The sequence below is a fragment of the Staurois parvus genome, unplaced genomic scaffold (assembly GCF_062004578.1).
Source record: "Staurois parvus isolate SC_StPar_1 unplaced genomic scaffold, SC_StPar_1.0 ptg000099l, whole genome shotgun sequence".
Taxonomy (NCBI): Eukaryota; Metazoa; Chordata; class Amphibia; order Anura; family Ranidae; genus Staurois; species Staurois parvus.
In genome coordinates, this window is record NW_028317895.1 from 6324541 (window position 1) to 6336903 (window position 12363).

The following is a 12363-nucleotide window of genomic DNA, read 5'->3' on the forward strand; positions in this document are numbered from 1 at the left end:
TAGGCGTGTTCCAGACTAAGGAGGGCGGGCGATAGACAGCCTAGTGAGATGATGCAGTGGATGTGGCTACGGCTACTGGGCGGGGTCAGCGTAGAACAGTGACAGACCAAAGCTGGCCGGGGAGAGTGAGAGGACAACGGAGAACATGGCAGAGACTAACGGGTGAGCAATGCCTGGAGGAGGAGGAGGAGGAGGAGGGCCTGTGTGTGCGGGTGACAGATCGGATGCCATGTGAGCTGTCACCTTCCTCTATGGCCGGGCCTGGCAGGTGATGACTATGTGTGTACGCTTTGTCTGACAGGTGACGTTGCCGCTGCTGGCTCATCATCGTCTCATCCCGGCCAGTGCTAGGAGCCGTACAGCACCATGAGCGGCCAGAGGGTGGACTGCAAGGTGGTGATGCTGGGCAAGGAGTCTGTGGGCAAGACCAGCCTGGTGGAGAGATACGTCCATCACCGCTTCCTGCAGGGGCCCTACCAGAATGTGAGTGATCGGATCCCGTTCTCCCGTCTATCCTCCTCTCCTGTCCTCCCGTCTATCCTCTTCTACTCTCCTGTCCTCCCGTCTATCCTCTTCTTCTCTCCTGTCCTCCCGTCTATCCTCTTCTTCTCTCCTGTCACCCCGTCTATCCTCCTCTCCTCCCGTCTATTCTCTTCTCCTCTTCTGTCACCCCGTCTATTCTCTTCTCTTCTGTCACCCCGTCTATTCTCTTCTCCTGACACCCCGTCTATTCTCTTCTCCTCTCCTGTCACACCGTCTATTCTCCTCTCCTGTCACCCCGTCTATCCTCTTCTCCTCTCCTGTCATCCCGTCTATTCTCCTCTCCTGTCACCCCGTCTATTCTCTTCTCCTCTCCTGTCACACCGTCTATTCTCCTCTCCTGTCACCCCGTCTATCCTCCTCTCCTGTCACCCCGTCTATTCCCCTCTCCTGTCACCCCGTCTATTCTCTTCTCCTCTCCTGTCACCCCGTCTATTCTCTTCTCCTCTCCTGTCACCCCGTCTATTCTCTTCTCCTCTCCTGTCACACCGTCTATTCTCTTCTCCTCTCCTGTCACACCGTCTATTCTCCTCTCCTGTCACCCCGTCTATCCTCTTCTCCTCTCCTGTCACCCCGTCTATTCTCCTCTCCTGTCACACCGTCTATTCTCTTCTCCTCTCCTGTCACCCCGTCTATTCTCCTCTCCTGTCACCCCGTCTATCCTCCTCTCCTGTCACCCCGTCTATTCCCCTCTCCTGTCACCCCGTCTATTCTCTTCTCCTCTCCTGTCACCCCGTCTATTCTCTTCTCCTCTCCTGTCACCCCGTCTATTCTCTTCTCCTCTCCTGTCACCCCGTCTATTCTCTTCTCCTCTCCTGTCACCCCGTCTATTCTCTTCTCCTCTCCTGTCACACCATCTATTCCCCTCTCCTGTCCTCCCGTCTATCCTCCTCTCCTGTTCTCCCGTCTATCCTCCTCTCCTGTTCTCCCGTCTATCCTCCTCTCCTGTTCTCCCGTCTATCCTCCTCTCCTGTTCTCCCGTCTATCCTCTTCTCCTGTTCTCCCGTCTATCCTCCTCTCCTGTCCTCCCGTCTATCCTCCTCTCCTGTCCTCCCGTCTATCCTCCTCTCCTGTCCTCCCGTCTATCCTCCTCTCCTGTCCTCCCGTCTATCCTCTTCTCCTGATTTAGTGCATTATCGTTTAAAATATTGATTGAAAAAAACAAGGTAAGTATTATACTCACAATGGACATAAAAACACAGGCATATCACACCGAACAAGATAATGTATCCAATTCAGCATCTGAGTCCATGCAATGGAACCCTGGATGACCAACTGTCTAACGCGTTTCTAGGCCACAACCTCTTCCTCAGAGTTGGCTCGTGAAACGCGTTAGCGCCCTTTTTGTTTTTCTATTTTGCATTCAGTGAAGTTGGACCACCCCAGTCTGTTGAGGGCAGCAAGCAGTGCATGTTTCAGAACATCCTTACTGTTTCCACCAAGTTAATTCCCAGTGCATGAGAAAAGTGTTTTGCTGTGTTGGATTATCCTCTTGTCCTGTCCTGCCTTCCCGTCTATCCTCCTCTCCTGTCCTCCCATCTATCCTCCTCTCCTGTCCTCCCATCTGTCCTCCTCTCCTGTCCTCCCATCTGTCCTCCTCTCCTGTCCTCCCATCTGTCCTCCTCTCCTGTCCTCCCATCCGTCCTCCTCTCCTGTCCTCCCATCCGTCCTCCTCTCCTGTCCTTTCATCTGTCCTCCCATCCATCTTCCCATCTATCCTCCTCTCCTGTCCTCCCATCCATCCTCCTCTCCTGTCCTCCCATCCATCCTCCTCTGCTGTCCTCCCATAAATCCTCCTCTCCTGTCCTCCCATCCATTCTCCTCTCTCTCTCCACCTCTCCTCTCTTCTCTCTCTCCCCCTCTCGCTCTCTTCTCTCTCTTCCCCCCTCTCGCTCTCTTCTATCTCTCCCCCCTCTTGCTCTCTTCTCCCCCCTCTCTCGCTCTCCCCCCTCTCGCTCTCTTCTCTCTCTCTCCCCCCTCTCGCTCTCTTCTCTCTCTCCCCCCTCTCGCTCTCTTCTCTCTCTCCCCCCTCTCGCTCTCTTCTCTCTCTCCCCCCTCTCGCTCTCTTCTCTCTCTCCCCCCTCTCGCTCTCTTCTCTCTCTCCCCCTCTCTCGCTCTCTTCTCTCCCCCCACTCGCTCTCTTCTCTCTCTCCCCCCCTCTCGCTCTCTTCTCTCTCTCCCCCTCTCTCGCTCTCTTCTCTCTCCCCCCTCTCTCGCTCTCTTCTCTCTCCCCCCTCTCTCGCTCTCAAACATCTGTCTCTCTCCCCCTCTACCCCCACTCCCTCTCTCCTCTCCGACATCTTTCTTTCTTTCTCTCTCTCCCCCTCTCCGTCATCTCTCTCCCCCCTCTCCGTCATCTCTCTCTCCCCCCTCTCCGTCATCTCTCTCTGCCTCCTCTCCGTCATCTCTCTCTGCCTCCTCTCCGTCATCTCTCTCTCCCTCCTCTTCAACATCTCTCTCACTCTGTCTGTCTCTCCCAACATCTCTCTCTCCCTCCAACATCTCTCTTTCCGGACATCTCCCTCTCTCTCCTTCCCTCGCTCTCTCTCTCTCCCCCCTCTCCAACATCTCTCTTCTTCTCTCTCCCTCTCTCCTCCTCTCTCTCCCCCGACATCTCTCTCTCCTCTCTCTCTCTCCTTCTCTCTCCCCCTCTCTCCCCAACCTTTCTCTTCCTCCTTCTCCCTCTCCTCCCCCTCTTTGACATCTCTCTCTTCCTCTCTCCCCATCTCTCCTCTTTCTTTCTGTCTTTCTTTCTCCTTTCTTTCTTTCTTTCTCTCTCTCCTCTCTCTTCCCCCTCTCCTCTCACTTCTCTTTCTCTGCTCCCTCCCTCTCTCCTCTTTGACATCTCTCTCTCTCCCTCTCCGACACCTCTCTATCTCCTCTTTGACATATCTCTCTTTCTCTCTCTCCACTTTCCGACATCTCTCTCTCTCCCCTCTTTATCCTCTTTTATTTCTCTCTCTCCAACATTTTTTCCCTTTCTCACTCCAACATCTCTCTCCCCCCAACATATCCTTCTCTCCTCTTCAATATCTATCTTTCTCTCTCCTCTCCAACATCTCTCTCCCCCCGACATCTCTCTCTCTTCAACATCTGTCTCCCCCCCACCCCCCCTCACTCTCCTCGCCGACATCTCTCTTTCTCTCTCTCTTTCCGACCTCTCTCTCATTCTGACCTCTCTCTCCCCGACATCTCTCCCTCTCCCCCCAACAGCTCTCTCTCTCTTCCATCTCTCTCTCCTACTCCCCCTCTCTCCGACATCTCTCTCCCCGACATCTGTCTCTCTCTCCCCGACATCTGTCTCTCTCTCCCCCCGACATCTGTCTCTCTCCCCCCGACATCTGTCTCTCTCCCCCCGACATCTGTCTCTCTCCCCCCGACATCTGTCTCTCTCTCCCCGACATCTGTCTCTCTCCCGACATCTCTCTCTCTCCCCCCCAACATATCTCCCCCGGCACCTCTCTCTCTCGCTGTCTCTCTCTCCCCTCTTTACCCCCCCCCTCCTCTCCAACATCTTTCTCTCTCTCTCTCTCTCTGTCTCTCCAACATATCTCTCTCCTTCCTCTCCCCCCTCTGACATCTCTCTCCCCCTCTGACATCTCTCTCCCCCTCTCCGACATCTCTCTCCCCCCTCCAACAGCTCTCTCTCTCCACCTCTCCGACATCTCTCTCTTTCTCTCTCCCACATCTCTCTCGTTCTCTCTCCCCCCTCTCCAACATCTCTCCTCTTCTCTTTGACATATCTCTCTCTCTTCTGTGACACATCTCTCTCTCTCCTCTTTGGTATCTATTGCTCTCCTCCCTCTCTCTCTCTCCTCTCCAACATCTCTCTCTTTCCTACCTCTCCGACATCTCTCTCTCCCTCCCTCTCTCTCTTCTCCGACATCTCTTGCTCTCCCCTCTCCAACATCTCTCCCCTCTATCCTCTCTCTCCTTCTCCCCACTCTCTCTCCTCTCCGACATCTCTCTCTCCCTCCCTCTATTCTTCGACATCTCTTGCTCTTCCCTCTCCAACATCTCTCCCCTCTTTCTCTCCTCTCCAACATCTCTCTCCTCTCCCCCATCTCCCTCCCCCCGACATCTCTCTCCTCCATCTCTCCCCCCCCCCCCCAACATCTCTCTCTCTTTCTCCCCCAACATATCTCTTTCTCTCCCCCGAAATCTCTCTCTTCATCTCTCTCTCTCCCTCTCTATCCCTCTTTCCCCTCTGACATCTCTCTCTCCTCTCTGACCTCTCTCTCTCCGACATATCTCTCTCTCCTCTGCGACATCTCTCTCCTCTGCGACATCTCTCTCCTCTGCGACATCTCTCTCCTCTGCGACATCTCTCTCCTCTGCGACATCTCTCTCCTCTGCGACATCTCTCTCTCCTCTGCGACATCTCTCTCTCCTCTGCGACATCTCTCTCTCCTCTCCGACATCTCTCTCTCCTCTATCTCTCCGACATCTCTCTCTCCTCTCTACTCTCCGACATCTCTCTCTGTCCCCTCTCCATCTTTCTCTCTCCCCCGACATTGCTGCCTTTCCCCCCGATATCGCTCTCTCTCTCCCCGACATCGCTCTCTCTCTGCGACATTGCTCTCCCTCCCCCCCGACATTGCTCTCTCTCCCCCCCGACATCTCTCTCTCCCCCCGACATCGCTCTCTCTCCCCCGACATCGCTCTCTCTCCCCCCGACATCGCTCTCTCTCCCCCCGACATCGCTCTCTCTCCCCCCGACATCGCTCTCTCTCCCCCGACATCGCTCTCTCTCTCCCCCCGACATCGCTCTCTCCCCCGACATCGCTCTCTCCCCCGACATCGCTCTCTCTCCCCCCGACATCGCTCTCTCCCCCCCCGACATCGCTCTCTCTCCCCCCGACATCGCTCTCCCCCCCCCCTGACATCGCTCTCCCTCCCCCCTGACATCGCTCTCCCCCCCCCCTGACATCGCTCTCCCTCCCCCCTGACATCGCTCTCCCTCCCCCCTGACATCGCTCTCCCTCCCCCCTGACATCGCTCTCCCTCCCCCCTGACATCGCTCTCCCTCCCCCTGACATCGCTCTCCCTCCCCCTGACATCGCTCTCTCTCCCCCCCGACATCGCTTTCTCCCCCCCCGACATCGCTCTCTCTCCCCCCGACATCGCTCTCTCTCCCCCCGACATCGCTCTCTCTCCCCCCGACATCGCTCTGTCTCCCCCGACATCGCTCTCTCTCCCCCCGACATCTCTCCCTCTTCCACCTACATCTCTCTCCCCAGACATCTTTATCTCTCTCTTTCCCCCCACAATTCTCTCTCCCCCTCAACATTTCTCTCTCTTCAACATCCCTCTCCCTCCCTATCTACCCCTTCTCCCTCTCTCTCTCTCCTCTCCAACATCTCTCTCTCTCCGACCTCTCTCTCTCTCAGACCCGACATCTATCTCTCTCCCTGACATCTCTCTCTCCTCCTCACTGACATCTCCCCTCTCCTCTCCCTCATCCACATCCCTCTCTCTCTCTCTCTCTTTCTCCCTCTATGACATCTCCCTCTCTCTTTCCAACATCTCTCTCCCTCTCTGATATCCCCATCCCTCTCTGACAGCCCCTTCTCTCTCTCTCTCCGACATCTCCATCTCCGACATCCCCCTCCCCCTCTCTCCTCTCCTCCCCGACATTCCCCTCTCCTTCTTCCTCTCCGATATCCTTCTCCCCCTTTCTGGCATTCTCCTCTCCCTCTCTTACATACCCCTCTCCGACATTCTTCTCTCCATCTCCAACATCTCCCTCTCAGATATCCCCCTCTCTTTCTCCGACATCCCCCTTCCCGTCCGACATTCTCCTCTCCCTCTTCCTCTTCGACATCCTTCTCCCCCTCTCCGACATTCTCCTCTCCTTCTCCGACATTCTTTTCTCCCTCTCCTCTCCGACAGCTCTCTCTCCTCTCTGACATCTCTCTCTCCCCTCACTGACATCGCCCCTCTCCCTCTCTCTCCCTCTCCTCTCTGACATCCCATCCCTCTCTCTCCTCTCCAACATCCCATCCCTCTCTCTCTCTCTGACATTCCATCCCTCTCTCTCTCCGACATTCTCCTGTCCCTTTCTGATATCATCCTCCTCCCTCTCCGACATCTCCCTCTCCGACATCCCCCTCTCTGACATTCTCCTCTCCCTCTTCCTCTCCGACATTCTCCTCTCCCTCGCCTACATTCTCCTCTCCCTCTCCTATATACCCCTCTCCGACATTCTCCTCTCCATCTCCAACATATCCCTCTCCCTCCTCTCAGAAATCCCCCTCCCCCTGTCCTACATCCTTCTCCCCCTCTCCGACATCCTTCTCTCCCTCTCTGACATTCTCCTCTCCATCTACGACATTCTCTTCTCCCTCTCCTCTCCGACATCTTTCTCCTCTCTGACAGCTCTCTCTCCCCCTCACTGACATCTCCCCTTTCCGACATCCCATCCCTCTCTGACATCCCATGCTCCTCTTTCTCCCTCTTCGTCATCCCATCCCTCTCTCTCCAATATCCTCCTCTCCCTCTCCGACGTTCTCTTCTTCCTCTCCTCTGACATCTCTCTCTCCTCTCTTTCTCCCCCTCACCGACATCTTCCCTCTCTCTCCCTCTCCTCTCCGACATCCCTATCTCTCCCTCTCCGACATTCTCCTTTCCCTGTCAGACATCCTCCTCTCCCTCTCCGATATACCCCTCTCCGACATCCTCCTCTCCCTCTCCGACATTCTCCTCTCCGTCTCCAACTTCCTCATCTCCAACATGTCTCTCACCTCTCCATCTCTCTCTCTCCTCTCCGTCATCTCACCTTTCCCTCTCCTCTCAGCCATCCCATCCCCCTTTCTCCCTCTCCCAACATCCCATCCCTCTCTCTCCGACATTCTCCTCTCCCTCCGACATTCTCCTCTCCCTCTCTGACATCCTCATCTCCAACATGTCTCTCTCTCTCCTCTCCGATATCTCTCTCTCTTCCTCTCTTTCCCTCACCGACATCTCACCTTTCCGTCTCCTCTCTGACATCTTTCTCCCTCTCCCTCTCTGACATTCTCCTCTCCCTCTCCGACATCCTCCTCTCCCTCTCCTCTCCGACATCTCTCTTCCTCTCTTACCCTCACCGACATCTCACCTTTCCCTCTCCTCTCTGACATCCCATCCCTCTCTGTCCCTCTCCTCTCTGACATCCCATCCCTCTCTATCCCTCTCTTCTCCGACATCCCATCCCTCTCTCTCCCTCTCCTCTCCGACATCCCATCCCTCTCTTTCCGATATCCTCCTCTCCCTCTCTGACATCCCCCTCTCCGACATTCTCCTCTCCCTCTCCGACATTCTCTTCTCCCTCTCCGACATTCTCTTCTCCAGCTCCTCTGACATCTCTCTCTTTCGCCTCTTTCTCCCCCTCACCAACTTCTTCCCTCTCCGACATCCCTCTCTTTCCCTCTTCAACATCTCATCCCTCTCTCTCCCTCTCTGACATTCTCCTCTCCTTCTCCAACATCCTCCTCTCCCTCTCCGACATACCCCTCTCCGACTTTCTCCTCTCCGTCTCCAACATCCTCACCTCTGACATCTCTCTCTCTCTCTCCCCTGTCCGACATCTCTCTCTCTTCCTCTCTCTACCTTACCAACATCTCTCCTCTCCCTCTCCGACATCCCCATCCCTCTCTCTCTCTCCGGCATTTCTCTCTCTCTTTCCAACATCTCTCTCCCTCTCTCCGTCATCCCCATCCCTCTCTCTCCCTCTCTGACATTCTCCTCTCCTTCTCCAACATCCTCCTCTCCCTCTCCGACATACCCCTCTCCGACTTTCTCCTCTCCGTCTCCAACATCCTCACCTCTGACATCTCTCTCTCTCTCCCCTGTCCGACATCTCTCTCTCTTCCTCTCTCTACCTTACCAACATCTCTCCTCTCCCTCTCCGACATCCCCATCCCTCTCTCTCTCTCCGGCATTTCTCTCTCTCTTTCCAACATCTCTCTCCCTCTCTCCGTCATCCCCATCCCTCTCTCTCCCTCTCCGACATCTCTCTCCCTCTCTCCGACATTCCCCTCTCCCACATTATCCTCTCTCTCTCCGACATCCCCCTAGCCGACATTCTCCTCTCCCTCTCCAACATTCTCCTCAACCTCTCCTCCCCGACATTCTCCTCCACCTCTCCTCTCCGACATCCCCCTCTCCTCTCTGACATCCCCCCTCTCTCCTGTCCGGTCCTCTCCGACATCTCCCTCTCCCCTCCTCTGTGACATTCCTGACATGCCCCCTCTACTGTCCTGTCCTCTCCTTTGGGGGGGGGGGTTGGGGAATACAGCACTAAACATATTAGTTACCTTTAATGGTGTGGCTAATGGGGTTAACAGAATGTGATGTGTTGTGCGACAATAATAGTCCTAATTCTGTGAAGGGCAGAAGGGGCAAGCAGCGCAAGTTCTTTACACTCACAGTGACTGCTGTTACCTCCTGTCAAATGCCCTCTGAAAAGTGATCCACCTTGGGGTTAATAAGGCTACATTCACATTTGAGCTGAGCATCTTTTGAACATTTCACTATTAAACATTTTTTTTTTGTCACTTTTTAGCCATTGGAAAACTAGTTACTAGGCAAGAAAAAAATCATAAATATTGTGCAGGGAGGAGTGGTCGAGTAAAAAATCCAGGGTATAGACACGAGAAGTTCCCCTCCCACGAGGCAAGTCCTTCCACTCCTGGGACAAATACTTTGCTAAAGCGCTGTGTATCAAACAATTGCCAAAAAAATTTTGTTTTTATCAGTACCTTCATCCTTTGTTGTTCCTCAGTGCTGCTGATCTTCTGCAGCCTCCTTGCAGCTTTTTCCTGTCTTACAAGCATGTACTCCAATGATGGCTGAAGTTCATTTTTCAGGATGGGTTTCTTGATTGCGATAACAGCGGCGCATACCTTCATAATGTGTGTTGAAATGGCCACTTGTAAAAAAAGCCTGTGTGTTAGAGTGATAATACAGGAGCACATTGAGGAGACAGAGTCACAGTGTTGTCCTCCAATAAGAGGACGTGCCTGTGCAGGACCTTCTTAGCAGGATCATCAAGTTTCAATATTGAAAGCTGCAGATTTAAGAACAGTGAAAATTACTTTTGTAACCTCTCCTTATAAAATGCTAGTTGCTTGGCTTTCGTGCTGTTTCATGGACTTTAATATGTTCAGAGCCTCTACCATGTAGTAAGTATGTAGACATGGAGTCCTAAGTTCACTTTCTAATGTGCATACTTGTTCCAAGTTAGTAACTATGACATCAGGGTGACCAGTAATCTTAGGAGGAGGTCAGCAATGTCAGTCCCCAATTTGTCTTTTTGTGCAGGATTCTGTTAAAAATGAATCCTAGGCAATTAATAAATCAAAAACACCAACTAATGTACTGACAGAGCAGGGGGATAACCTCGGCAGAAAGAGCAGGGGTGACTTCATCAGCAGGCTGTTGCTGATTCATCCACTAATCAGGAAGCTAGGGATGTGTTTTTACCTAGTGCTGAGGCTGCAATGGAGGTAGAAGACCTGTCTGCATGGCAGGGATATCTGGTCTCTGACAGGAACCGGCTTCTGTTAAAAGGCCATTCAGCATTCAATTAGCTCTTGCAGCCAATGGCTGCAGTGCTGATCTATGTATTCTGGCGGAGTGGGGAACACGGGGAGTGTCAGAATGCAAGAGAAAAGCAGAAGAGATCCCTGCATAAACATTGCTTGTGTTGATGCATGGAAGTGTGTAATGCAATGCTGAACACAATAATCAAAAGCAAATCCTATACACAGGTAGTCACGCACACAATTACACAGGTACATTTAACCAGCATTTACACCATTACTTATACTAAGCATGTGCAAGACCCACTACCGGATGAACACCTGCCCTGGCACATCATAGCATTCACTCAGCACTACAAGAAACAACAGAATATGTCTGCAATATTCTTGCACTGTCAAAACCTCCACTTTTAATATCACACGACACACAGGAGGATAAATCTTATAGTCATCACAATCTGCATAATAAAACACACCAATAATAATGTGATCATTACAGCATGAAATAGACACATCTTTGGACAGCGTCACAGCATAGAATTAATACATCTATGGGAAGACGGGAAGGAACAGACCCCATTGGAACCATAATGCAGAGCAAGTCACGGAGAAGCCGTAAACGCGACCAATCGATGAGCCCATATAGCCTTGGCAAGAGTCCCAGCGTCAAAGCATCCTCTTTCACATGGGAAGGCTGCCCACCTTGACCACGCTCAAGCTTCCTGTTTTTAAGCCCTTTTTCTGGCAGCTTTCCCGAATTGGGTGGGCACCACGCCCACTCTAGGAGGAGCTAGCAGAAAGGTTCCCTGAGGATAACAGAGTCACGCCCAGCCACTATACTGAACAAACAATGGTATCTAAGAATATCACACTTTTGCTTCAGATCAGCTTCTTATCTACCCTAAACTTAAAGATTTCTAACTTCTCAAACAAGTAGACATCTTTAATTGCACAAACAAGTTCTTATTAAATTTAAGAAGTCTAATGCAACATTTCTAGATTTCACAAACACATTCAATCCCATATACACTTCTTATCTGCTTTAAGAAGTCTAATGTCTTGTGATTTGATGGTGATTTGATGGTGACTCTGTACTTTTAGCCTAGAGAAATGGCATCTGGGCAGCGATGCTTTATTGTAAAAATTACCCAAGAAACCCAAGGGCCCAAGGTCAACACATTTCATAGGCATTACATTCCACCCCTTGGCATTGGTCCATTGTTTTCCGGGGTCTGCCGGCACCGAGCTCAAATACCAGCCCAGCTTCCATGTTTTTATTAAAGCCAATAAACAACCCACAATAATAAGAGCCCACTTAAGTAAGGTTGCAACCAGCCCACTGAATATTACTCCCAATCCCAAGGTCCAATCAAAATCCTTAAAGAAGTCTGAGATACTTCCTGCTATATCCCAGGTGGTGTCATTAATAGGCTTGAGATGGGACTGAACCTCCTCCAACCTTTCAACTTCATAGAAGATTTGTCCAGTCTCATCCTCTATAAAAGAACAACAGGCATCTCATACCACATGGCAAACACCACCTTTGGCCGCCAGGAGATAGTCCAGAGCCATCCGGTTCTGAAGTACCACCAGGCGCATTTGTTCTTGTTCAGCATATACTGCAGAAATAGCCTCACCTGTGGCATTGAAAGCTTCTTCTAGTACATTAAGCAAATAATATTTTTTTGTGTATAAATCCCCCACACCTATCTGGGGAAAGACTGATTTCCAAAACTTTTCAGCTCCCGTGGTTCTGACGTTTTGGTACTTGCCCCGGGAGCGTTTTTTCCAAGGGGAGACACGGGAATACCAAGACAGCCCTCTTGGGTATTTGGGCAGTGTGTCCACCCTATAGATGGATGGAACCACAAAGCCCAAAACACAGGTGTCCTGTTGCTCACATGGGGAAGTCTTGTAAGCCCGATCTCCACACAACCAGTATAAATTTCTTGCAGGGAGAGGGGCTATGGATGCCTTGCAATGGCTAGGATCATAATTCTAGGTATAGTCCATACGTTTTGTACCAATCCGTGCTGGCATACGCATAGTTTGTATGTTTCCCCTACCTTTATCTAATCTATCCCTTCCCCTGGAGTGATCTAATGGGGGAGCAAGAGCTGAGCTCACTTTTCCCTTATCTGCATTCTCAAACCACCAATAGCACAAGCAAGCATCCTCCTCATCTTTCAGTCCCGGGGGGTGCCCACTGTTTCTTAACCCCTCATAGTCCTAACACGGGACACATTGCTGCTGCAAAAGCACATTACAGTGATGATGTCGACCAATAGTACTCAATGTCACT

General features: G+C 52.1%; 1 protein-coding gene across 1 annotated transcript in view; it reads left to right on the top strand.

The window, feature by feature from the left end:
- The first annotated feature begins 7 nt into the window (after positions 1-7).
- The window catches only part of RAB24 (RAB24, member RAS oncogene family), a 48508-nt gene continuing 36152 nt past the window's right edge, over positions 8-12363 (top strand). The window contains exons 1-2 of the mRNA XM_089671151.1: positions 8-162; positions 302-483. Coding sequence (XP_089527277.1) covers positions 367-483 — 117 coding nt within the window. The 5' untranslated portion in view covers positions 8-162; positions 302-366. The remainder of the gene's footprint in view (positions 163-301; positions 484-12363) is intronic.